At 46.5% G+C, this 23,656-nt stretch overlaps 1 protein-coding gene across 1 annotated transcript; it reads right to left on the bottom strand.

Moving 5' to 3' along the window:
• Positions 1–14,002: 14,002 nt before the first annotated feature.
• LOC110529260 (transcription factor Sox-7-like) lies at positions 14,003–23,132 on the bottom strand. The gene is made up of 3 exons (XM_036984574.2): positions 23,003–23,132; positions 17,572–18,198; positions 14,003–15,955 (listed from the first exon to the last, which is right to left on the bottom strand). Exons 2-3 carry the CDS (start codon positions 17,801–17,803, stop codon positions 14,925–14,927), a joined length of 1,263 nt encoding a protein of 420 aa, XP_036840469.1. The 5' UTR covers positions 17,804–18,198; positions 23,003–23,132; the 3' UTR covers positions 14,003–14,924.
• Positions 23,133–23,656: the final 524 nt, after the last annotated feature.

The raw sequence follows: 23,656 nt of genomic DNA, 5'->3' as shown, positions 1-23,656 counted from the left end.
CTATTGAGTTTCGCACTCTTGCTGCCTCCAGTGGCTGGAACGAGCCGGCTTTGCTCGCTCGTTTTCTGGAGGGTCTCCGCGCAGAGGTAAAGGATGAGATTCTCTCCCGGGAGGTTCCTTCCAGCGTGGATTCCTTGATTGAACTCGCTATTCGCATTGAGCGACGGGTTGATCTTCGTCACCGAGCTCGTGGAAAGGAGCTTGCGTTCTCCGTTGCCCCCCTCTCCGCATCACTACCATCTTCCTCTGCCGGCTCGGGTGCTGAGCCCATGCAGCTGGGAGGTATCCGCATCTCGACTAAGGAGAGGGAACGGAGAATCACCAACCGCCTCTGTCTCTATTGTGGTTCCGCTGGTCATTTTGTCACTTCATGTCCAGTAAAAGGCCAGAGCTCATCAGTAAGCGGAGGGCTACTGGTGAGCGCTACTACTCCTGTCTCTCCTTCAAGATCCTGCACTACCTTGTCGGTCCATCTACGCTGGACCGGTTCGTCAGCTTCCTGCAGTGCCTTAATAGACTCTGGGGCGGAGGGCTGTTTTATGGACGAGACCTGGGCTCGGGAACATGACATTCCTCTCAGACAGTTAAAGGAGCCCACGGCCTTGTTCGCCCTGGATGGTAGTCCTCTCCCCAGGATTCAGCGTGAGACGTTACCTTTAACCCTCACTGTTTCTGGTAATCATAGTGAAACCATTTCTTTTTTAATTTTTCGTTCACCTTTTACACCTGTTGTTTTGGGCCATCCCTGGCTAGTTTGTCATAATCCTTCCATTAATTGGTCTAGTAATTCTATCCTCTCCTGGAACGTCTCTTGTCATGTGAAATGTTTAATGTCTGCTATCCCTCCTGTTTCCTCTGTCTCTTCTTCACAGGAGGAGCCTGGTGATTTGACAGGGGTGCCGGAGGAATATCACGATCTGCGCACGGTGTTCAGTCGGTCCAGGGCCACCTCTCTTCCTCCACACCGGTCGTATGATTGTAGTATTGATCTCCTTCCGGGAACCACCCCCCCCCGGGGTAGACTATACTCTCTGTCGGCTCCCGAACGTAAGGCTCTCGAAGATTATTTGTCTGTAGCTCTTGACGCCGGTACCATAGTCCCCTCCTCCTCTCCCGCCGGAGCGGGGTTTTTTTTTGTCAAGAAGAAGGACGGGTCTCTGCGCCCCTGCATAGATTATCGAGGGCTGAATGACATAACAGTGAAGAATCGTTATCCGCTTCCTCTTATGTCTTCAGCCTTCGAGATCCTGCAGGGAGCCAGGTTTTTCACTAAGTTGGACCTTCGTAACGCTTACCATCTCGTGCGCATCAGGGAGGGGGACGAGTGGAAGACGGCGTTTAACACTCCGTTAGGGCACTTTGAATACCGGGTTCTTCCTTTCGGCCTCGCTAACGCTCCAGCTGTCTTTCAGGCATTAGTCAATGATGTCCTGAGAGACATGCTGAACATCTTTGTTTTCGTTTACCTTGACGATATCCTGATTTTTTCACCGTCACTCCAGATTCATGTTCAGCACGTTCGACGTGTCCTCCAGCGCCTTTTAGAGAATTGTCTTTTTGTGAAGGCTGAGAAGTGCACTTTTCATGCCTCCTCCGTCACATTTCTCGGTTCTGTTATTTCCGCTGAAGGCATTAAGATGGATCCCGCTAAGGTCCAAGCTGTCATTGATTGGCCCGTCCCTAAGTCACGCGTCGAGCTGCAGCGCTTTCTCGGCTTCGCGAACTTCTATCGTCGTTTCATCCGTAATTTCGGTCAGGTGGCAGCTCCTCTCACAGCCCTTACTTCTGTCAAGACGTGCTTTAAGTGGTCCGTTTCCGCCCAGGGAGCTTTTGATCTCCTCAAGAATCGTTTTACATCCGCTCCTATCCTTGTTACACCTGACGTCTCTAGACAGTTCGTTGTCGAGGTTGACGCGTCAGAGGTGGGCGTGGGAGCCATTCTTTCTCAGCGCTCCCTCTCTGACGACAAGGTCCACCCATGCGCGTATTTTTCTCATCGCCTGTCGCCGTCGGAACGTAACTATGATGTGGGTAACCGCGAACTGCTCGCCATCCGGTTAGCCCTAGGCGAATGGCGACAGTGGTTGGAGGGGGCGACCGTTCCTTTTGTCGTTTGGACTGACCATAGGAACCTTGAGTACATCCGTTCTGCCAAACGACTTAATGCGCGTCAGGCGCGTTGGGCGCTGTTTTTCGCTCGTTTCGAGTTCGTGATTTCTTATCGTCCGGGCTCTAAGAACACCAAGCCTGATGCTTTGTCTCGTCTCTTCAGTTCTTCAGTAGCCTCCACTGACCCCGAGGGGATTCTCCCTGAGGGGCGTGTTGTCGGGTTGACTGTCTGGGGAATTGAGAGGCAGGTAAAGCAAGCGCTCACTCACACTCCGTCGCCGCGCGCTTGTCCTAGGAACCTTCTTTTCGTTCCCGTTCCTACTCGTCTGGCCGTTCTTCAGTGGGCTCACTCTGCCAAGTTAGCCGGCCACCCTGGCGTTCGGGGTACGCTTGCTTCCATTCGCCAGCGTTTTTGGAGGCCCACCCGGGAGCATGACACGCGTCGTTTCGTGGCTGCTTGTTCGGTCTGCGTGCAGACTAAGTCCGGTAACTCTCCTCCTGCCGGCCGTCTCAGGCCGCTTCCTATTCCCTCTCGACCGTGGTCTCACATCGCCTTAGATTTTGTCACCGGACTGCCTTCGTCAGCGGGGAAGACTGTTATTCTTACGGTTGTCGATAGGTTCTCTAAGGCGGCTCATTTCATTCCCCTTGCTAAGCTTCCTTCTGCTAAAGAGACGGCACAAATCATCATCGAGAATGTTTTCAGAATTCATGGCCTTCCGTCAGACGTCGTTTCGGACAGAGGTCCGCAATTCACGTCTCAATTTTGGAGGGAGTTTTGCCGTTTGATTGGGGCTTCCGTCAGTCTCTCTTCCGGCTTTCACCCCCAGTCTAACGGTCAAGCAGAACGGGCCAATCAGACTATTGGTCGCATCTTACGCAGTCTTTCTTTTCGCAACCCTGCGTCTTGGTCAGAACAGCTCCCCTGGGCAGAATACGCCCACAACTCGCTTCCTTCGTCTGCGACCGGGCTATCTCCTTTTCAGAGTAGCCTCGGGTACCAGCCTCCGCTGTTCTCATCTCAGTTCGCCGAGTCCAGCGTCCCCTCCGCTCAGGCTTTTGTCCAACGTTGCGAGCGCACCTGGAAGAGGGTCAGGTCTGCACTTTGCCGTTATAGGACGCAGACTGTGAGGGCTGCTAATAAGCGTTGTCTTCGGGGCTTCACAGTGCCGTATCAGTTCTGTTATACTCACAGACATAATTTTAACAGTTTTAGAAACTTTAGAGTGTTTTCTATCCAAATCGACCAAGTATATGCATATCCTAGCTTCTGGGCCTGAGTAACAGGTAGTTTACTTTGGGCACACTTTTCATCTGGACTTTAAAATACTGCCCCCTAGCCCAAAGAGGAATTATTAAGTAAAAACTGTAACTAGGCCACTCAGGAACATTCAATGTTATCTTGATAAATGTAACGTCTGCTTCCAGCTCACACTCTCAAACACGTAGATCACCTGAACGCAGCTCACTCTCCAGATCCCAATCACCTGAATTCTGATCACCTGTTCACACACCTGTAGGTCATTATCACACTATTTAGTTCAGTTCTTTGCACCCCGTGACTGAGGTATTGTTTTTATTTGTGACACACGTCTGTCAGAGCTCTGGGTTTCCTGTGATTTACTCCTCCCGTGTATGATCGTTTTTGCCTGCCTCACTAATGACGCCTTTTGCCTATTCCCTGCCTGTACTTTAGCCTATTGGATTTCCTGTTATCTACCTATTACCTGCCTGTACTTTAGCCTGTTGGATGTCCTGTTATCAACCGTTTGCCTGATCTCCCGGACTACGTTACTAGCCTTTTCCCTGCCTGTACTGTTGCTCTTTGGACCTCCTGTGTATGATCTTCTGCCTGCTCCTGGACCCAGCTACCTGCCTCCTCCTGTGGTCCTTTGCAATAAACAACTGCTGCGCCCTGCGCTTGAAACCAGCTCTCTGTCTCCCCTCGTGTTCATTACAGTGAGCACCTCCAGTGTAGATTTGGCCATGTGTTTAAGGCTTTGTCCTGCTGAAAGGTGAATTTGTCTTTTGGAAAGTAAACTGAACCAAGTTTTCTTCTAGAATTTTGCCTCTGCTTATAGCTCTATTCCATTTATTTAATAAATAAATAAATATCTAGTCCTTGTCAAGCATACCCATAACATGATGCAGCCAGTAGCTTTCAGCTTGGTGTGTCTATGTTGCAGAGTAGAGCTGATTAAAGGGGCTCTCACAGGCGACTGACCTTATAGCTTCAATCAGAAGTGTCTTTACTGCGTCTGCTGCTCAAGAATCGAAAACCCGGTTAGGACAGACAGAATGATGGTGATTCCCATATAGAAAGTAAGTAGGGATGATTGAAAGTAAATGTCTATAATTGTCACGCCCTGACCATAGAGAGCTGTTTATTCTCTATGTCGGTTGGGGCGTGACAGTGACTAGGGTGGTTTATCTAGGTGAATTATATATCTACGTTGGCCTGGTATGGTTCCCAATCAGAAGAAGCTGTTTATAGTTGTCTCTGATTGGGGATCATGTTTAGGTAGCCATTTCCCCATTGTGCTTTGTGGGATCTTGTCCGGGTATAGTTGCCTGTGAGCACTACTCTGAGCTTCACGTTTCGTTTGTTCTCTTTATTGTTTTTGATCTTTAAGTTTCTCTTCTAAATTAAAGGATGGAAACACCACCATGGTGCATCTTGGTCCCTTCCTTATAACGATCGTGACAATAATTACCTAGTATATGAAAACATCCTGCTGTAGTTGTCAAAGGATAGGGACAAATACCACTTTGATTCACGCTGTCAGAGAGGCAAAATGTGTAATAACTGTGTATAAGCATGGCTTCACCCCGAGCTCATGTTAATAGGGTCATAGTGACCATATTCCATCTGTAAAATGAATGATTCACGTTGTAATTAGGAATCACAGTAGAAGAATACTCCTCCACATCAGGGAAAGTAGTTATGTCACCTTGGGGAAATGCCGCAGCAACGCCAACAACAACACCCACACACTCAAACACACGCACACATTTGGTTGCTTGGAAGTTGTAGGAACATTCGTTTTGGGTTTCCCATTAGTTCTGAGAAGCCTGGTTTTCCTGACCGGTAAAACTAAATGTCATTTTAAACGTTCTGAGAACAGAAAATAAAATTTCACATATTCTGAGAACATACATTGTTTTAGGGTGCAGGAAGGTTCTGGGAACGTTTTACTCTGGTTCCAGGGAGGTTCTGAGAACATTTTACTCTGGTTCTAGGGAGGTTCTGAGAACGTTTTACTCTGGTTCCAGGGAGGTTCTGAGAACGTTTTACTCTGGTTCCAGGGAGGTTCTGAGAACGTTTTACTCTGGTTCCAAGTAGGTTCTGAGAACGTTTTACTCTGGTTCCAGGGAGGTTCTGAGAACGTTTTACAAAGGTTCCTTGAAAGGTTTCCTAGGAGTTATTATTAGCGTTTTGAGAACAGAAAATTCCCATGTGTCAGTGCTTGGAGTCCAAAAACATGTTTCAATAAGACATTTAAAACTGCAAAGTTTGGGTAAACTTTTTTGGACTCCAAGCACTGACACATGGGCATTCTTCTGCTTAGGCATTAATCATGCAAACACTCTTTTTTTATTTGTGGCACATCAGTGAGATTTAAACCTATGATCTTCTGTTCTCTATGCATGGAATTAGTCAATAGCACCACCAGGATGAAGTGAGATTTAAACCTATGATCTTCTGTTCTCTATGCATGGAATTAGTCAGTCAATAGCACCACCAGGATGAAGTGAGATTTAAACCTATGATCTTCTGTTCTCTATGCATGGAATTAGTCAATAGCACCACCAGGATGAAGCTAGCATGACTGTTTTTTTTTACTCATTCGAAGCTGTTAACTTTTGTCTATTCAAACAGACCCCATTTCAAAGGAAACAAGCACTCATCAAGATCAGATGTGGCCAAGTAGTGGGTGCAGCCTACACACCTGGATGTGGCCAAGTAGTGGATGTGGCCAAGTAGTGGGCGCAGTCAACACACCTGGATGTGGCCAAGTAGTGGGCGCAACCAACACACCTGGATGTGGCCAAGTAGTGGGCGCAGCCAACACACCTGGATGTGGCCAAGTAGTGGGCGCAACCAACACACCTGGATGTGGCCAAGTAGTGGGCGCAGTCAACACACCTGGATGTGGCCTAGTAGTGGGCGCAACCAACACACCTGGATGTGGCCAAGTAGTGGGCGCAGCCAACACACCTGGATGTGGCCTAGTAGTGGGCGCAACCAACACACCTGGATGTGGCCAAGTAGTGGGCGCAGCCAACACACCTGGATGTGGCCAAGTAGTGGGCGCAGTCAACACACCTGGATGTGGCCAAGTAGTGGACGCAACCAACACACCTGGATGTGGCCAAGTAGTGGGCGCAGCCAACACACCTGGATGTGGCCAAGTAGTGGGCGCAGCCAACACACCTGGATGTGGCCAAGTAGTGGGCGCAGTCAACACACCTGGATGTGGCCTAGTAGTGGGCGCAACCAACACACCTGGATGTGGCCAAGTAGTGGGCGCAGCCAACACACCTGGATGTGGCCAAGTAGTGGGCGCAGCCAACACACCTGGATGTGGCCAAGTAAGTGGGTGCAGCCAACACACCTGGATGTGGCCAAGTAGTGGGCACAGTCAACACACCTGGATGTGGCCAAGTAGTGGGCGCAGCTAACACACCTGGATGTGGCCAAGTAGTGGGCGCAGCTAACACACCTGGATGTGGCCAAGTAGTGGGCGCAGCCAACACACCTGGATGTGGCCAAGTCGTGGGCACAGCCAACACACCTGTCTGTGGCCAAGTAGTGGACGCAGCCAACACACCTGGATGTGGCCAAGTAGTGGGCGCAGCTAACACACCTGGATGTGGCCAAGTAGTGGGCGCAGCTAACACACCTGTATGTGGCCAAGTAGTGGGCACAGTCAACACACCTGGATGTGGCCAAGTAGTGGGCGCAGCTAACACACCTGGATTTGGCCAAGTAGTGGGCACAGTCAACACACCTGGATGTGGCCAAGTAGTGGGCGCAGCTAACACACCTGGATGTGGCCAAGTAGTGGGCACAGTCAACACACCTGGATGTGGCCAAGGAGTGGGCGCAGCTAACACACCTGGATGTGGCCAAGTAGTGGGCGCAGCTAACACACCTGGATGTGGCCAAGTAGTGGGCGCAACCAACACACCTGGATGTGGCCAAGTTGTGGGCGCAACCAACACACCTGGATGTGGCCAAGTAGTGGGCGCAGCCAACACACCTGGATGTGGCCAAGTAGTGGGCGCAGCTAACACACCTGGATGTGGCCAAGTAGTGGGTGCAACCAACACACCTGGATGTGGCCAAGTAGTGGGCGCAGCCAACACACCTGGATGTGGCCAAGTAGTGGGCACAGCTAACACACCTGGATGTGGCCAAGTAGTGGGCGCAGCCAACACACCTGGATGTGGCCAAGTAGTGGGCGCAGCCAACACACCTGGATGTGGCCAAGTAGTGGGCGCATCCAACACACCTGTATGTGGCCAAGTAGTGGGCGCAGCCAACACACCTGGATGTGGCCAAGTAGTGGGCGCAGCCAACACACCTGGATGTGGCCAAGTAGTGGGCGCAACCAACACACCTGGATGTGGCCAAGTAGTGGGCGCAACCAACACACCTGGATGTGGCCAAGTAGTGGGCGTGGCCAACACACCTGGATGTGGCCAAGTAGTGGGCGTGGCCAACACACCGGAACACACTTAACAAGATAGCGTTCCCTCCAGAAGTAAAACAGGAAATTACAAACTTTTGCGAGATAATTTGACATATAGAATTGTTTTATGATGGTCATACTATGGATCATTTAATTATCTGATTTTGAATTTGAGAATTTAAAAAAAGATGAAAAGATGATTGGATTAAATATAGAATTTGTCTTTTACTATTACAGCCCAGAAAAAAAATAGAATAACACATTCATAAATGGCCCCCAAAAAATATCCTATATCCCGGAGCTATAAGAAAGCTCAGGTAATATACAGTATATACAGTATATATATATATACACACACACTGAATATATATTACACCTACAGTACCTGAACACACTAAAGGATAGAGAGTGTTTTTTTGACATTGACAACGGAATGTATATGTTTTTAAATAACATTCTTAGAATGTTCTCTGAATGTTACTAACGTTTTCTTGTGGTTTTCATGAAAAGTTTGCTTAATGTTATGAAAACATGACTTTAAATAGAACCGCAGGGAAACCAGTAGAAAACGTTATGCTGAAGTACTGAAATTCCATAATAATACATATATTTTCACCTAACGTTGTGTTAGATCTTTTTATCAACTTAAGTTCTTGTGAACATTACAAGTTTTGAACTTCTATTTGCTATTTACTGACCTGAGCTCATACAACTCGTTTTTTAAAGTATTTTGACGATAACAAATACTCAGATGAAACATATTGTACTATTTATCACAGACTACTTTGTGTCAAAGTTTAACAAGGACTCTCTCCTCCTCACCAGTGTCATGATCAAAGATATGATCAAGAGCCTCACATACAGTATATCGTTTGGTCATTGTGCTGCCACAGAATGAATTGTGATCAAGGCCTCAAATAAGCTTTATATACCAGAGCTGTGAGAAAAGTTATATATATTATTGAAACAATGTTGCGATTGTTTGGAAAGATTATATTGGGGAAAGGTTCCCCTGGGGGTTGCCATGGAAGCCAAGAAGGGGAGTGAGTTGTGTGTGTGCGTGCGTGCGTGCGTGTGTGTGCGCGCGTGCGTGTGTGTGTGTGTGTGTTTGCGTGCGTGTGGGGGTCTGGGAGAGGAAGTGTGTCCATCTGATGAATAGGCATTTGCCTGAACTCAATTTTATACACTAATTGTAGTCTCACCCATTAATTTCTAATGACAGGTCATTTTTTGACCGGGAACAACACAGGTGTACAACAGTGAAATAAAACACCCAAAATGTAATGAAAATCATCTAAATGTATTGTGTGTTCAGATGCCCTGTGTGGACAAAGTCATGGAACCTTACGACAATCAGATTAAATGAACTACATTTTACAGAGAGAGAACTTGTAATTCGGTCCAATTGGACCGGAACACAGCAGGAGAGACAATGCCCGAGAAGCCGGTGTTTGGGGGATTTATTGGCACGGGTTTTAGGCCAGAGAAGATGTTGACGGCCGTCAAACCGTGTCAATATATCCCCCAAACACCGGCTTCGAGGGCATTGTCACTTTTATAAAACGGGTTAAACGACATATTACAATAATGATATATTTTCATTAAAAAAAACAATTGTGATTAATTTATTCATACTATTTCATCCTTCCACAAGATATATTCCCGGCACAAATCTAGGGTAGCTACCCAAGCCGGTTGGTCGTTTGTTCTATCGCTTCGGTTGCCAAGAGATGTGACCCAGTGGTTCAGTATTTTTGTTCCGTATCTATGGGCGCGACCCAATTGTTTCGTTCTAAATGTTCCATTGAAGTATTGCCTGGCAATGTTCTTATCGCTTGCTTGCTAGGTAGCCAGCTACGACTAACTTACAGTCACGTCAAACAGTGCAGCCAGAACAACAACAAAGTAGCTGCATTTGCATTTGTTTGAGCTGTTGTCTTAGCAACCTTTATTTAGACACATCCCATAATAATGAGCTAATGAGGCACGATTTCACAACTTCGCACAGTCAGACGGAACAGAGTAAAGAAACATTTTAACGTCGTAGATTTAGCCGGTGGTAACTTGTGGAATAGACACTGGCTGGAATACGGTATTAACCAATCGACATTCAGGATTAGACCCACCTGTTGTATAAATGAGTAATAACCATAGGACAACCACGCTCTCACCTAGCTCTAAGAAACATATGGTTCTCAGAACGTTATGCGTTAGCTGGGTCTTGTCCTAATTACATGTGGTCAAACAAACACCGCGGCAGAGTGGCGTTTCGAACCAGCCAGCCCTTATGGTAAAAGGAAACCTATTCCTTCCCTGGACTGACATCCACGCAGGCGTTCTCCTCTGGACTCTGGACAAACACACACACAGCCTCTCTGTGCTAATGCCGACATTCTGTTCTGTATCTGTTGAGAACAGGTGTGGGACCTTGTTCAGCTGCTACATTCAGCTGTAGGTACAGGTGGGTGGGCTCTGGCTGGCCGCTCCGATCGCAGCGCTGTGCTCCATCCACCAAGATCTTCCAGGAGTCTCCATCTGTCTTCCCCCACGCCTCCCCCACACCTCCTCCAAGCATCCACCACACCTCCGCGCCTCCCCCACACCACCTCCGCTCCTCCCCCCGCACCTCCCTCACATCTCCCCCTTGCCCGCCCCCCCCCCCTGGGACTCCCTCATGTCTCCCCCTCTCCTTCCCCGCTTCCTCTGCCACGTGGCAGGCGTCCCTCGCCGAGTCTGGTCCATTCTTCGTCCCGCGTCGCCCACGCCTGCTTGCCACTGCACTCTGTGCCTGTTGTCTCGCAACAATGAGGCTGAGAATAGCTGCAACCATAATCCTTTGCTGTACAGAGTTTTTGGCGAGGGCTTATGCCAAGTACAAATTGGTTATTATTCCGCTGTAATGTAACAAACACACTCCAACTGGAAATGTGAAATGTACCTCAGATCTTGCATATTTCCTGGTTTGATGGTGACTGATGGAATGGTTTGTCTTGTCTTCTTCCTGTTGTCCTCTCATCGACTGAGTGTTGTCCTCTTCCTGTTGTCCTCTTCCTGTTGTCCTCTCATCGACTGAGTATTTCACCGGAGGCCGAGGCCTCACACTTATTTATTATACATTTGGGGGGGGGGGGGGGGGGACCTTGAAGTAGTGGTTCCGCGGCTTTTGTGGAGTGATGGGTAACGATGCTTCGTGGGTGACTGTTGTTGATGTGTGCAGAGGGTCCCTGGTTCGCGCCCGGGTATGGGCGAGGGGACGGTCTAAAGTTATACTGTTACACATACACCCAACAGCATCCAGTCAGTGTCAGAAAGGGCAGTGAAGAAGAGGAGCGGAGAGATTGTTGTTTGTTCGTCCAGGAAGGTGATGAGACAGTGTGGAAACAGGAAGTAGATCAGACTACCTAACAGACCACAGTTTCCTTGAGGACAAGAAACACCATAGAAAGCAGTAGATCACCGGCTGGGTGTGGAAATGAACACAAAACCATGGCTGATGTTCAGCTCTGATCTGGGATCTGTGACTATACAGAAACTACAGACTAGTTCCTAAGTGCTGATCTGGGACCTGTGACTATACAGAAACTACAGACTACCTGACAGGCTAGTTCCTAAGTACTGATCTGGGACCTGTATCCTGGACCAGAGAGAAATAACAAGACATTTAGAAATGACCTGGTTTATTTGTTCAACTCTTATCCTTTCAATACCTCAAATACATCTCCTGCACAAACAGATCAGGTTGATGTGGAATGGAACTAGAGTTGATGTAGCCTACTTACCTGACGGAATCCTACCTAGTCTGAATAAGCAGCCATAACCTCAGTATATACGGTTTTGACCTTAATAATAAGTCGGTAGCATCTACAGAGTGTGACTTTATGTACGTATTCTGTATACAGTTTACGTTCCGTCAGTCAGACCAAAATGTTGGGTGTGAGTCAGCTCATGCTTTTGAATTGGGTCTGTGAACAAAAGAGGTTGTGATGTTATGTTAGTCAGAGTACTGTGTAGTGTGTATCAGAAACATGGGAAGGAGAGTCCTAACTGGAGACCAGTAAGTGTTGTGGTATTGGAAGCAGATATTCTTTCATTGCGGAGGTTCAAACTGATTTGACAAAGTACGGAATCTGTGTCCGCCTGGGCCGTGTGTGTGTGTGTGTGTGTATGTACGTGTGCATGTGCGTGTGTGTGTGTGTGTGTGCTCCCCTCTGTTCCCATCTCTTTACTTCTCCAGCCCAGGCAACCCCAAACATCCTGATGCAGAGAGACTCAGTTCTTATCAGCCAGGAAACACCGCTCCACAGCCACATCCTCTCCACTAGGACCACGACTCAACTGCTCCCAGAAAACCACGATGCAGGAAGACCGAGCCAGACTCTAGGATTTGTCAAAAGCCCCCTGAATTCCTTTTATCGAAACAGAGTGAAGAATTCAGGTAGGGAAAAAAGAGAGAGAGAGGGAAAGAGATAGGAGAAAAATGAGAAAGGTTATATAGTTATAGTTATATAGTAAATGGTGAAGAGAACACAGATGCATTTGTTTATCTATTTACAAAAGGGCTGCATCAGCAAGATACTGTAGGGGGGGGTAGCGTGAGGGGGGTGGGGGTAGGGTGACGTGGGGGTGGGGGTAGCGTGAGGGTAGGGTGACGGGGGGATGAGGGGTAGCGTGAGGGGGGTGGGGGTAGGGTGACGGGGGGATGGGGGGGGGTAGCGTGAGGGGGGGTGTAGGGTAGCGTGAGGGGGGTGGGGGTAGCGTGAGGGGGGTGGGGGTAGGGTGACGGGGGGATGGGGGGGTAGCGTGAGGGGGGAGCGGTTCCCGTAAGCTTAAAGAAAGGCATCCAGAATAAGACTGCATGGGAAAACAAAGGGCGATTGAGATGGAGGGAGGTGGTGGCTGTTTTACACTAATCCTCTGAGCAGGGGAAGAATGAAATAAAGGAGAAACTGGTGGAGAGTGAGATAGAGAGAGAGATGGGGAGATGTGGAGAGAGAGATGGGGAGATGTGGAGAGATGTAGAGAGAGATGGAGAGGGATGGAGAGAGATGTAGAGAGAGAGATGGAGGGAGGTGGTGGCTGTTTTACACTAATCCTCTGAGCAGGGGAAGAATGAAATAAAGGAGAGACTGGTGGAGAGTGAGATAGAGAGAGAGATGGGGAGATGTGGAGAGAGAGATGGGGAGCGGGAGGGAAAGAGAGGTGGAGAGAGAGATGGAGAGATGAGAGGGGGAGGGAAAGAGAGGTGGAGAGAGAGAGATGGAGAGATGTAGAGAGAGATGGAGAGGGATGGAGAGAGATGTAGAGAGAGAGATGGACAGGGGGATGAAGAGAGAGATGGAGAGCGATGGAGAGAGATGGAGAGAGATGGAGAGGGGGAGGGAGAGAGAGGTGGAGAGAGATGGAGAGAGATGTAGAGAGAGAGATGGACAGGGGGATGGAGAGAGAGATGGAGAGAGATGGAGAGATTGAGAGAGATGGAGAGGGGGAGGGAGAAAGAGGTGGAGAGAGATGGAGATGTAGGGAGAGAGATGGACATGTGGAGGGAGAGAGAGGTGGAGAGAGAGATGGTCAGGGGGAGGGAGAGAGAGGTGGAGAGAGAGATGGAGTAAATGGCAGCGACAGAGTGGACCACGAGTAACAATGAGGCTTCAGACTGCTGGGAATGGCCTAAACGACACACTGATACCAAACTGCAGGGGTCAGCAACAGACAGTAGATACCTACCCTAGTGCAGGGGTCAGAAACAGACAGTAGATGTGTACCCTAGTGCAGGGGTCAGAAACAGACAGTAGATACCTACCCTAGTGCAGGGGTCAACAACAGACAGTAGATACCTACCCTAGTGCAGGGGTCAGCAACAGTCAGACACACTTGTGTTAAAATCAATGCCAGAAAATTGTGTCTTGCTTAGTTTTTTGGTCAAAAATACAATCTTCGGCAAAATCATTCGAAAGGAGATTCCTGCAAAAATATTATTTGAAGACGATCAGGAATTTAGTTAAATATGAGTTGAATTTCCGGAAACCTGTACCAAATAGTAAAAAAAGAGACATATGTAATTATTGTTATTTTCATATGCAATCTCTTTTTTAGTTAGTTGTGTTACAGTTGCAGTGTACCCCCCTGAATCTAGTTGCCTACCCCTGCTCAGTGTTAGTCTGTGTCTGTGTGTGAGGGCATATACATATACATCAAAATAGAAAGTGGAACTTTATTTCAAATTAATTCACAAACCTAAAATCAGCATACAGTAATTATTATTTTCATTGTAAAGATTATGATTTATATATTAAGTACTTGAAAAGGAGAAAGTAATGTAAAGTATTTTTTCTTCATGATATTTCCTCGGCTTCGTCTCAAAACGACGCAGTTTTTTTTTCCCTTTCTAGTACACTAGTTTTGACAAGAGCCCTGTGGTACCTGGGCAAAAGTAGTGCACTTCATAGGGACTAGAGTGTCATTTGAGACCCGCGATTAACTGCATAAGAAATGTCCCTCTAATCCTCATTTAAATAGACACTACTAATGTCGGTTAGAAAATAATACAAACATTCAAACAGAAATAATTCATAATAACAGCAATACAATAAAGCATTTAGTTGAAACATCAAAGTGCTTCGATAAGTGATGAGAGCATCTGTACAACACGCTTTACAGCAACACGTTAAGACAACTGGACAACGTCTGGCAACACGTTAAGACGAGGACAACGTCTGGCAACACGTTAAGACAAGAGGACAACGTCTGGCAACACGTTAAGACAACTGGACAACGACCGGCTGGAATTCAGTTCTGGAAATAGACAGATAGATATTGATGAACTAGTTGACCAATTTGAGCATCCCTGAGGTGTCCTTCAATCTTCTCTCTCTTTCTCTCATTTATACCCTCTTGTTTCCTTCCTTGGCCCCAAACCATCATCTTGCCATGTGATTGGTTCTGGTGTCGCCTAATAGATCACAATTTAATAAGATTACACGGATATAGACACCTGACGCGAGATCAACAGTCCTCGTCTGAGACGCGTGATGACACATTAATGGCGCCCGGGTCAGTTCCCAGGTGTGATGACGTGAGCTGTCGGTGTCGGCATGGTGACCAGGTAACTCGACGACCCGTCTAAGAGATGCCGTAGTTGTTGTAGTACGCTGCTGTGGCGTCCGCTAACACAGAGATCAGGCTGGTTTCCGTGACAACGCTGCTCCCAGACGTCACCTGAATGTGACCCGTCACAGTCATTCCTCCTCCCGCTGCCGCAGTGGAGTTCAGGTACTGGTCGAACTCATCCCGGTCGACCTCCCCTAGAAGCTCTACCTGACTCAGCTGGTCCAGTGTCTCCAGTTGACCGTGGTTCTGGCCATGGTTCTGCTCTGGAGGAGGAGAGAGCTGACCCAGGTGGTGCTGGTGGTGGTGACCTGGGGAGAGGTGCCCCAAGTGGGGGTGATGGTGGGGCTGGAGGCCCGGGTGGACCTGGAGCTGGGAGGACCATGAGGATGGGCTGTAGTAGGACAGAGGATGCCCAGGGATGAGGCCTCCGGACTGAGCCTGGGACATGTGGGAGAGGTGGGTTAGGTGGGAGTGGGAGCCACAGTGGATGGAAGTCTGGGTGTAGTCAGGGTGGTAGGGCGGAGGACTCAGGCCCATGTGACCTCCACCACCACCTCCTCCGGGGGCCTGACCCTGACACTGGTGCTGGTGGCGCTCCTCTGAGCAGGAGACGGATGAAGAGGAGGAAGAAGAGGAGGGGTAGTAGGAGGGGTAGTCGTGGTCCAGGGCCGAATCCAGGGGGGACATCTCAGGCGGGGTGGGGAGGCCGTAGGGGTAGGTGCTGCTGGACGGTACATCTCTTAAGGATCTAACCGGGCTGAGGGAAGAGCGTGATGAAAACCCAACACCACCATCCCCTTCTTTATCCAAACCCAGAGAGAGGCAGAGGCCCCGGGAGTCAGTTAGGGCATTCTGGTCAGGCCCCCCCAGACTGCTCAGTAGGAACCCTGGGTCCACACGCTTACAGATGCGCTTCAGCTGCTTCTTGCGACGAGGGCGATACTTGTAGTTGGGGTAGTCCTGCATGTGCTGCACGCGCAGCCTCTCGGCCTCCTCCACGTACGGACGCTTCTGAAGAGGGGTCAGGGCCTTCCACGACTTGCCTGGCAGAAAGAACAAGAAACAGGACTAGTTTAATCGTCCACTATAATCATTGATTTCTTGTTAATGTTTTATACAAGGCCATGTACAGAAATAGTTTATGGAGGAAAAACAATGTAAAAGTACTTATATTATTATTATTAGTATACTATTATTATATTATATTGCATTAGTTGACTGAAACATTGGTGTGGGATACAAAGAAACAGAATATCGTTCATATAAATAAAAACGTATAACGTTGTATTTGCACTAAGTCTTTAAAACATCCAAGATCACCAGTGTGCCGGAGTTTCTACCTTTTCAAAAACGAGTTTATCAATAATAAACACTTATTTTCTTGCTTATGTTCAGTGGAATGTTCGTTTTTTTTTTTTAAAGGATATATTAGAGCAATAGCGCACCATATTAAAATGTTACATAGTGTTGCGTTGACATTGCTTGTGATTACATATTTATTGCATTCAAAACGAAAAGCAACTCCCCAAATATCATTGAGATAATGAATGAATATCTAGCGAGGATTAAAACAACCAAAGGTTGCAACGCCATCACTTTCAAAGACGCAATTTCCACATGATGCCTTCATTGAATGCGTAATCTTCGTTCTGAGAATGGACAAACAATATATATATATATATATATATATATATATATATATATATATATATATATATATATATGGAAAACATTTTCAATTTCCCCTTCGAGGTGAATATGTAAATTAAGAATAAACTATGATATCGCTCTCTCCCATGTTGACTGGATGAATGCATTATATGCTTATTTTCACACTGTAAGACGTGGTACATTTTATTAAAGAGCAACATAACATGAATCATCATTTAATAATATGAATCACGATCAATTTAACGAAATAATTCATTATTGGCATATCAGTTATACCCGAAGGTCAAACTTAAAATAAATGTAAATCTTAATTCTGAGCCATATAAAGTAACCCCCCGTCAATTCGATATAGGCAATGGATAGGCCTACGCTTTCTAAATTTAAACACATTTCACATACATTTATATTTAACCTCCTAATATAGTTTGACCGTTTTTCTATAATTGTAATGAAATAATAGAATAAACCATAACGGCGAGCGAGCGAGCGCCAGGACGCACGCGGAGATTTATGCACTAATGCAACTGACCCACAGGCCTCCTGATAAACTACTACTACTGGTAGAAAACATGCAATGGAATTGATTGCATTTTAATTGAATTTAGCGAAGTCCAATCATGAACTAACTGCCACTAGAAATGTTGATAATTTTAAGGAGATGTGGATGATGCTCAAAACGCCCCCCCCCCCCCCCCCACCCATTTAAAAAAACTATGTTTTTATGTATTCTATTTTCTTTACATACTTTTAAATACCAAAACAGAAACAAATGTTATGATTTGATATCTCAATTAATTTTGAAAAGGTTTAGGCAATTAATAGCTTTGATTTGACGTAGGATAACTTTTGGCAGAGCATGTGTGGGCCTTTAGCATAATAATACTAATAATACGAAGAATCCTAATCATAATAATAATAATAATAATAATATAAAAATATGTAATTATAAAATATGAAACACGTCCGTAAAAATAAACGTGAATCTCACCCAGCATCTTGCTAAGCTCTGCGTTGTGCAGGTCTGGGTTTTGGACAGCCAGGCGCTTCCTCTCATCTTTAGCCCAGACCATGAACGCATTCATGGGCCGTCTGATGCGCGGCTCCGACGCTTTGTCCGCGGGAGTCCTGTGCGAGCCGTGTCCGTCAGGCACGTCCCCATCTCCCGTTGAGCACTCAAAGCTCTCCGGCCATGACGAGTACACGCTGATAAGTGCAGACATGCTCTCTCTTCACTCTCAGCAAAAGTTCGGTTGAGCTTCTCTCCTCACGCTCCCGCGGCGCAGTGAAAACTTTTCTCTCTCTCTAAATTTGACTATAACAGTGAAATGTTCCGTGACAAATACGTACTATAAGTACATACAAAAAAAACTTTGTTAAAATAGAGAAATGGTTTGATTTTTCAACTGTCTAAATTGGTTGAGATGTTGCCTGGGTTAAACTGGTTGCCTCTGTTGGTTATTGAGAGGGACGGTGTGTCTGGTCGCTGTTCCGCTATGACGTTGTAATTCAGCGTTTCCTTGCGTTTGGAAGGCAAACAGCTCTTTATATTTGAGGAGCAGGTTCCAACATTAAAGCCCGGAGGACTCTCAGCTCCTCCTTGACTGCAACTTGAGACCTGCGAGGAAACAAACAAAAAAAGGGGACAGGGACATTTATACTATTCCATTTGCTACTCATGTCTTACAGCAAGACAGAAACGGCTTTTACTGTAAGGCTGGTAATGTTAGTAATAACATAAAGATATAGGCCTAATTGGTTCTTAGCTGGCATCCATTATAGAATAAACATATAACTTTTGTATTCCCCAATGTGCATGACACTGCTTTCAACTGATATTTGTATGGTAGGTTATCTGTTGATAAGACACAGGTAAAAGCTTTACATGTCAATAGATGCATAATGATGGGAAATGTCACTCGATGCATAATGATGGGAAATACCCTTTTCATTTGTTAATACTTCCTTGACTTCTAATGAAGTAGTAGACCTAGTCTGTTGACTTCTACATCGTGTTTCTAAGGATAGTCTACATCACCTGGAGTGTTTCTAAGGATAGTCTACATCACCTGGAGTGTTTCTAAGGATAGTCTACATCACCTGGAGTGTTTCTAAGGATAGTCTACATCACATTAAGTGTTTCTAAGGATAGTCTACATCACCTGGAGTGTTTCTAAGGATAGTCTACATCACCTGGAGTGTTTCTAAGGATAGTCTACATCACCTGGAGTGTTTCTAAGGATAGTCTACATCACCTGGAGTGTTTCTAAGGATAGTCTACATCACATTAAGTGTTTCTAAGGATAGTCTACATCACCTGGAGTGTTTCTAAGGATAGTCTACATCACATTAAGTGTTTCTAAGGATAGTCTACATCACCTGGAGTGTTTCTAAGGATAGTCTACATCACATTAAGTGTTTCTAAGGATAGTCTACATCACCTGGGGTGTTTCTAAGGATAGTCTACATCACCTGGAGTGTTTCTAAGGATAGTCTACATCACCTGGAGTGTTTCTAAGGATAGTCTACATCACCTGGAGTGTTTCTAATGATAGTCTACATCACCTGGAGTGTTTCTAAGGATAGTCTACATCACCTGGAGTGTTTCTAAGGATAGTCTACATCACCTGGGGTGTTTCTAAGGATAGTCTACATCACCTGGAGTGTTTCTAAGGATAGTCTACATCACCTGGAGTGTTTCTAAGGATAGTCTACATCACCTGGAGTGTTTCTAAGGATAGTCTACATCACCTGGAGTGTTTCTAATGATAGTCTACATCACCTGGAGTGTTTCTAAGGATAGTCTACATCACATGGAGTGTTTCTAAGGATAGTCTACATCACCTGGAGTGTTTCTAAGGATAGTCTACATCACCTGGAGTGTTTCTAATGATAGTCTACACCACCTGGAGTGTTTCTAAGGATAGTCTACATCACATGGAGTGTTTCTAAGGATAGTCTACATCACCTGGAGTGTTTCTAAGGATAGTCTACATCACCTGGGGTGTTTCTAAGGATAGTCTACATCACCTGGAGTGTTTCTAAGGATAGTCTACATCACCTGGAGTGTTTCTAAGGATAGTCTACATCACCTGGAGTGTTAAGGATAGTCTACATCACCTGGAGTGTTTCTAATGATAGTCTACATCACCTGGAGTGTTAAGGATAGTCTACATCACCTGGAGTGTTTCTAAGGATAGTCTACATCACCTGGAGTGTTTCTAAGGATAGTCTACATCAACTGGAGTGTTTCTAAGGATAGTCTACACCACCTGGAGTGTTTCTAAGGATAGTCTACATCACCTGGAGTGTTTCTAAGGATAGTCTACATCACCTGGAGTGTTTCTAAGGATAGTCTACATCACCTGGAGTGTTTCTAAGGATAGTCTACATCACCTGGAGTGTTTCTAAGGATAGTCTACACCACCTGGAGTGTTTCTAAGGATAGTCTACATCACCTGGAGTGTTTCTAAGGATAGTCTACACCACCTGGAGTGTTTCTAAGGATAGTCTACACCACCTGGAGTGTTTCTAAGGATAGTCTACACCACCTGTAGTGTTTCTAAGGATAGTCTACATCACCTGGAGTGTTTCTAAGGATAGTCTACATCACCTGGAGTGTTTCTAAGGATAGTCTACATCACCTGGAGTGTTTCTAAGGATAGTGCCTTGGTGCCTTGGTTTGAAAACTTTAATCTTGAGCTACATCTCAAATCTCACCCTATTCCCTATTTATTGCACTACTTTGCACTATATAGGGAGTAGGGCTCTGGTCTAAAGTAGGGTACTATTTAGGGAATAGGGTTCTGGTCTAAAGTAGTGCACTATATAGGGAATATGGTTCTGGTCTAAAGTAGTGCACTATATAGGGAGTAGGGCTCTGGTCTAAAGTAGTGCACTATATAGGGAATAGGGCCCTGATCTAAAGTAGTGCACTATATAGGGAATAAGGTGCCATAGGGCTGTGGTCTAAAGTGTGTGTACTATATAGGGAATAGGGCCCTGATCTAAAGTAGTGCACTATATAGGGAATAAGGTGCCATAGGGCTGTGGTCTAAAGTAGTGCACTATATAGGGAATAGGGTGCCATTTGGGATATATCCTTGACCCCGCAGAGAGACAATACATTGTTAATTAAGCCTAATACGTATAAAATGTAATAATCAAGAACAGTTATAATCTCCAAACTCAACCAATGATCCTCTGAATTTGTGAACTAGCCAGTGGTTAAAACACCCAGGATTCTCCGTGTGTGTGTGTGTGTGTGTGTGTGTGTGTGTGTGTGTGTGTGTGTGTGTGTGACAAATCAGTTTCCTTCACTGGTCTGTGGTCAGCTCTGTGGCAGAGTGGAGAGGATGTCAGACCCAGGAGTTCCTGTTGACAGGACATTCTTAGGCTGCCTGCGGCCATTAAGTAGGCTACACACACCCCTGCAGGACGCCCCCCTCCCCACCACCCACAGTAGTCTTATTAAGTAGGCTACACACACCCCTGCAGGACGCCCCCCTCCCCACCATCACCACCACCCACAGTAGTCATATTAAGTAGGCTATACACACCCCTGCAGGACGCCCCCCTCCCCACCACCACCACCCACAGTAGTCTTATTAAGTAGGCTACACACACCCCTGCAGGACGCCCCCCTCCCCACCATCACCACCACCCACAGTAGTCATATTAAGTAGGCTATACACACCCCTGCAGGACGCCCCCCTCCCCACCACCACCACCCACAGTAGTCTTATTAAGTAGGCTACACACACCCCTGCAGGACACCCCCCTCCCCATCACCCACAGTAGTCTTATTAAGTAGGCTACACACACCCCTACAGGACGCCCCCCTCCCCACTACCTGAGTCTGTCTGTCTGTCTGACTGACTGTCTGTCTGTCTGTTTCTATGTCTGTCTGTCTGTCTGTCAGTTTCTATGTCTGCCTGTCTGTCTGTCAGTTTCTATGTCTGTCAGTCAGTCTGTCTGTCAGTCTGTCTGTTTCTATGTCTGTCTGTCTGTCAGTCTGTCAGTCTGTCTGTTTCTATGTCTGTCTGTCTGTCTGTCAGTCTGTCTGTTTCTATGTCTGTCTGTCAGTCTGTCTGTCTGTCAGTCTGTCTGTTTCTATGTCTGTCTGTCTGTCTGTCAGTCTGTCAGTCTGTCAGTCTGTCTGTTTCTATGTCTGTCTGTCTGTCTGTCAGTCTGTCTGTTTCTATGTCTGTCTGTTTCTATGTCCGTCTGTCTGTCTGTCTGTTTCTATGTCTGTCTGTCTGTCAGTCTGTCAGTCTGTCAGTCTGTCTGTCTGTTTCTATGTCTGTCAGTCTGTCAGTCTGTTTCTATGTCTGTCTGTCTGTATGTCTGTCTGTCTGTCTGTCTGTCTGTCTGTCTGTCTGTCTGTCTGTCTGTCAGTCTGTCTGTCAGTCTGATTCTATGTCTGTCAGTCTGTCTGTTTCTATGTCTGTCTGTCTGTCAGTCTGTTTCTATGTCTGTCTGTCTGTCTGTCTGTTTCTATGTCCGTCTGTCTGTTTCTATGTCCGTCTGTCTGTCTGTCTGTCTGTCTGTCTGTTTCTACGTCTGTCAGTCTGTCTGTCAGTCTGTCTGTCAGTCTGTCTGTCTGTCTGTTTCTATGTCTGTCTGTCTGTCTGTTTCTATGTCTGTCTGTCTGTCAGTCTGTTTCTATGTCTGTCAGTCTGTCTGTTTCTATGTCTGTCTGTCTGTCAGTCTGTTTCTATGTCTGTCTGTCTGTCTGTCTGTTTCTATGTCCGTCTGTCTGTTTCTATGTCCGTCTGTCTGTCTGTCTGTCTGTCTGTCTGTTTCTACGTCTGTCAGTCTGTCTGTCAGTCTGTCTGTCAGTCTGTCTGTCTGTCTGTTTCTATGTCTGTCTGTCTGTCTGTTTCTATGTCTGTCTGTCTGTCAGTCTGTCTGTCAGTCTGTTTCTATGTCTGTCTGTCTGTTTCTATGTCTGTCTGTCTGTCTGTTTCTATGTCTGTCTGTCTGTCTGTTTCTATGTCTGTCAGTCTGCCTGTTTCTATGTCTGTCAGTCTGCCTGTTTCTATGTCTGTCTGTCTGTTTCTTTGTCTGTCAGTCTGTCTGTTTCTATGTCTGTTTCTATGTCTCTCAGTCTGTCTGTCAGTCTGTTTCTATGTCTGTCTGTCAGTCTGTCTGTCAGTCTGTCTGTCAGTCTGTCTGTCTGTCAGTCTGTCTGTTAGTCTGTCTGTTAGTCTGTCTGTCTGTCAGTCTGTCTGTCTGTCTGTTTCTATGTCTGTCTGTCAGTCTGTCTGTTTCTATGTCTGTCTGCACTATGTAGGGAATAGGGTGCCATAGGGCTCTGGTCTAAAATAGTGCACTATTAGGGAATAGGGCTCTGGTCTAATGTAGTGCACTATATAGGGAATAGGGTACCATTTGAGACTCGTATCAATGTGGGGACTTACCCCTCAGGAACAGGAAACAGCACCTGATGCCCCAGATTGAGTAGAGCTGACAACATGACACGACATCGCTGATATATATGCCTCCACTTCCTCCTGCAATCCTGACGGGTGAGAGAGAGAGAGAGAGAGAGAGAGAGAGAGAGAGAGAGACAGAGAGACAGACAAAGAGACAGACAGAGAGACAGAGAGACAGACAGAAAGACAGAGAGACAGAAAGACAGAAAGAGAGAGAGAGAGAGAGACGGAGAGAGAGAGAGAGACGGAGAGAGAGAGAGAGAGAGAGACAGAGAGAGAGACAGAGAGAGACAGAGAGAGAGACAGAGAGAGAGACAGAGAAAGAGTGTGTGTGAGGGAGAGAGAGAGTGTGAGTGAGAGTGTGAGAGAGAGAGTGAGTGAGTGAGTGAGTGAGTGAGTGAGACAGTGTGAGAGAGAGCATGTGAGAGTGTGAGAGAGAGAGTTGGAGAGAGAGACAGATAGAGTGTGAAAGAGTGTGAAAGAGAATGAGAGAGTGTGAGAGAAAGAGGGAGAGAGAGAGCGAAGGGCAACCAGTGAAGAACAAACACCATTGTAAATAAAGCCCATATTTATTTTCCCTTTTGTACTTTAACCATTTGCACATCGTTACACTGTATATAGACATAACATGACATTTGA

The sequence above is a fragment of the Oncorhynchus mykiss genome, chromosome 8, assembly GCF_057628025.1.
Source record: "Oncorhynchus mykiss isolate SJ-2025 chromosome 8, ASM5762802v1, whole genome shotgun sequence".
NCBI classification, from domain to species: domain Eukaryota; kingdom Metazoa; phylum Chordata; class Actinopteri; order Salmoniformes; family Salmonidae; genus Oncorhynchus; species Oncorhynchus mykiss.
This window is presented reverse-complemented; position numbering and strand designations above follow the sequence as displayed.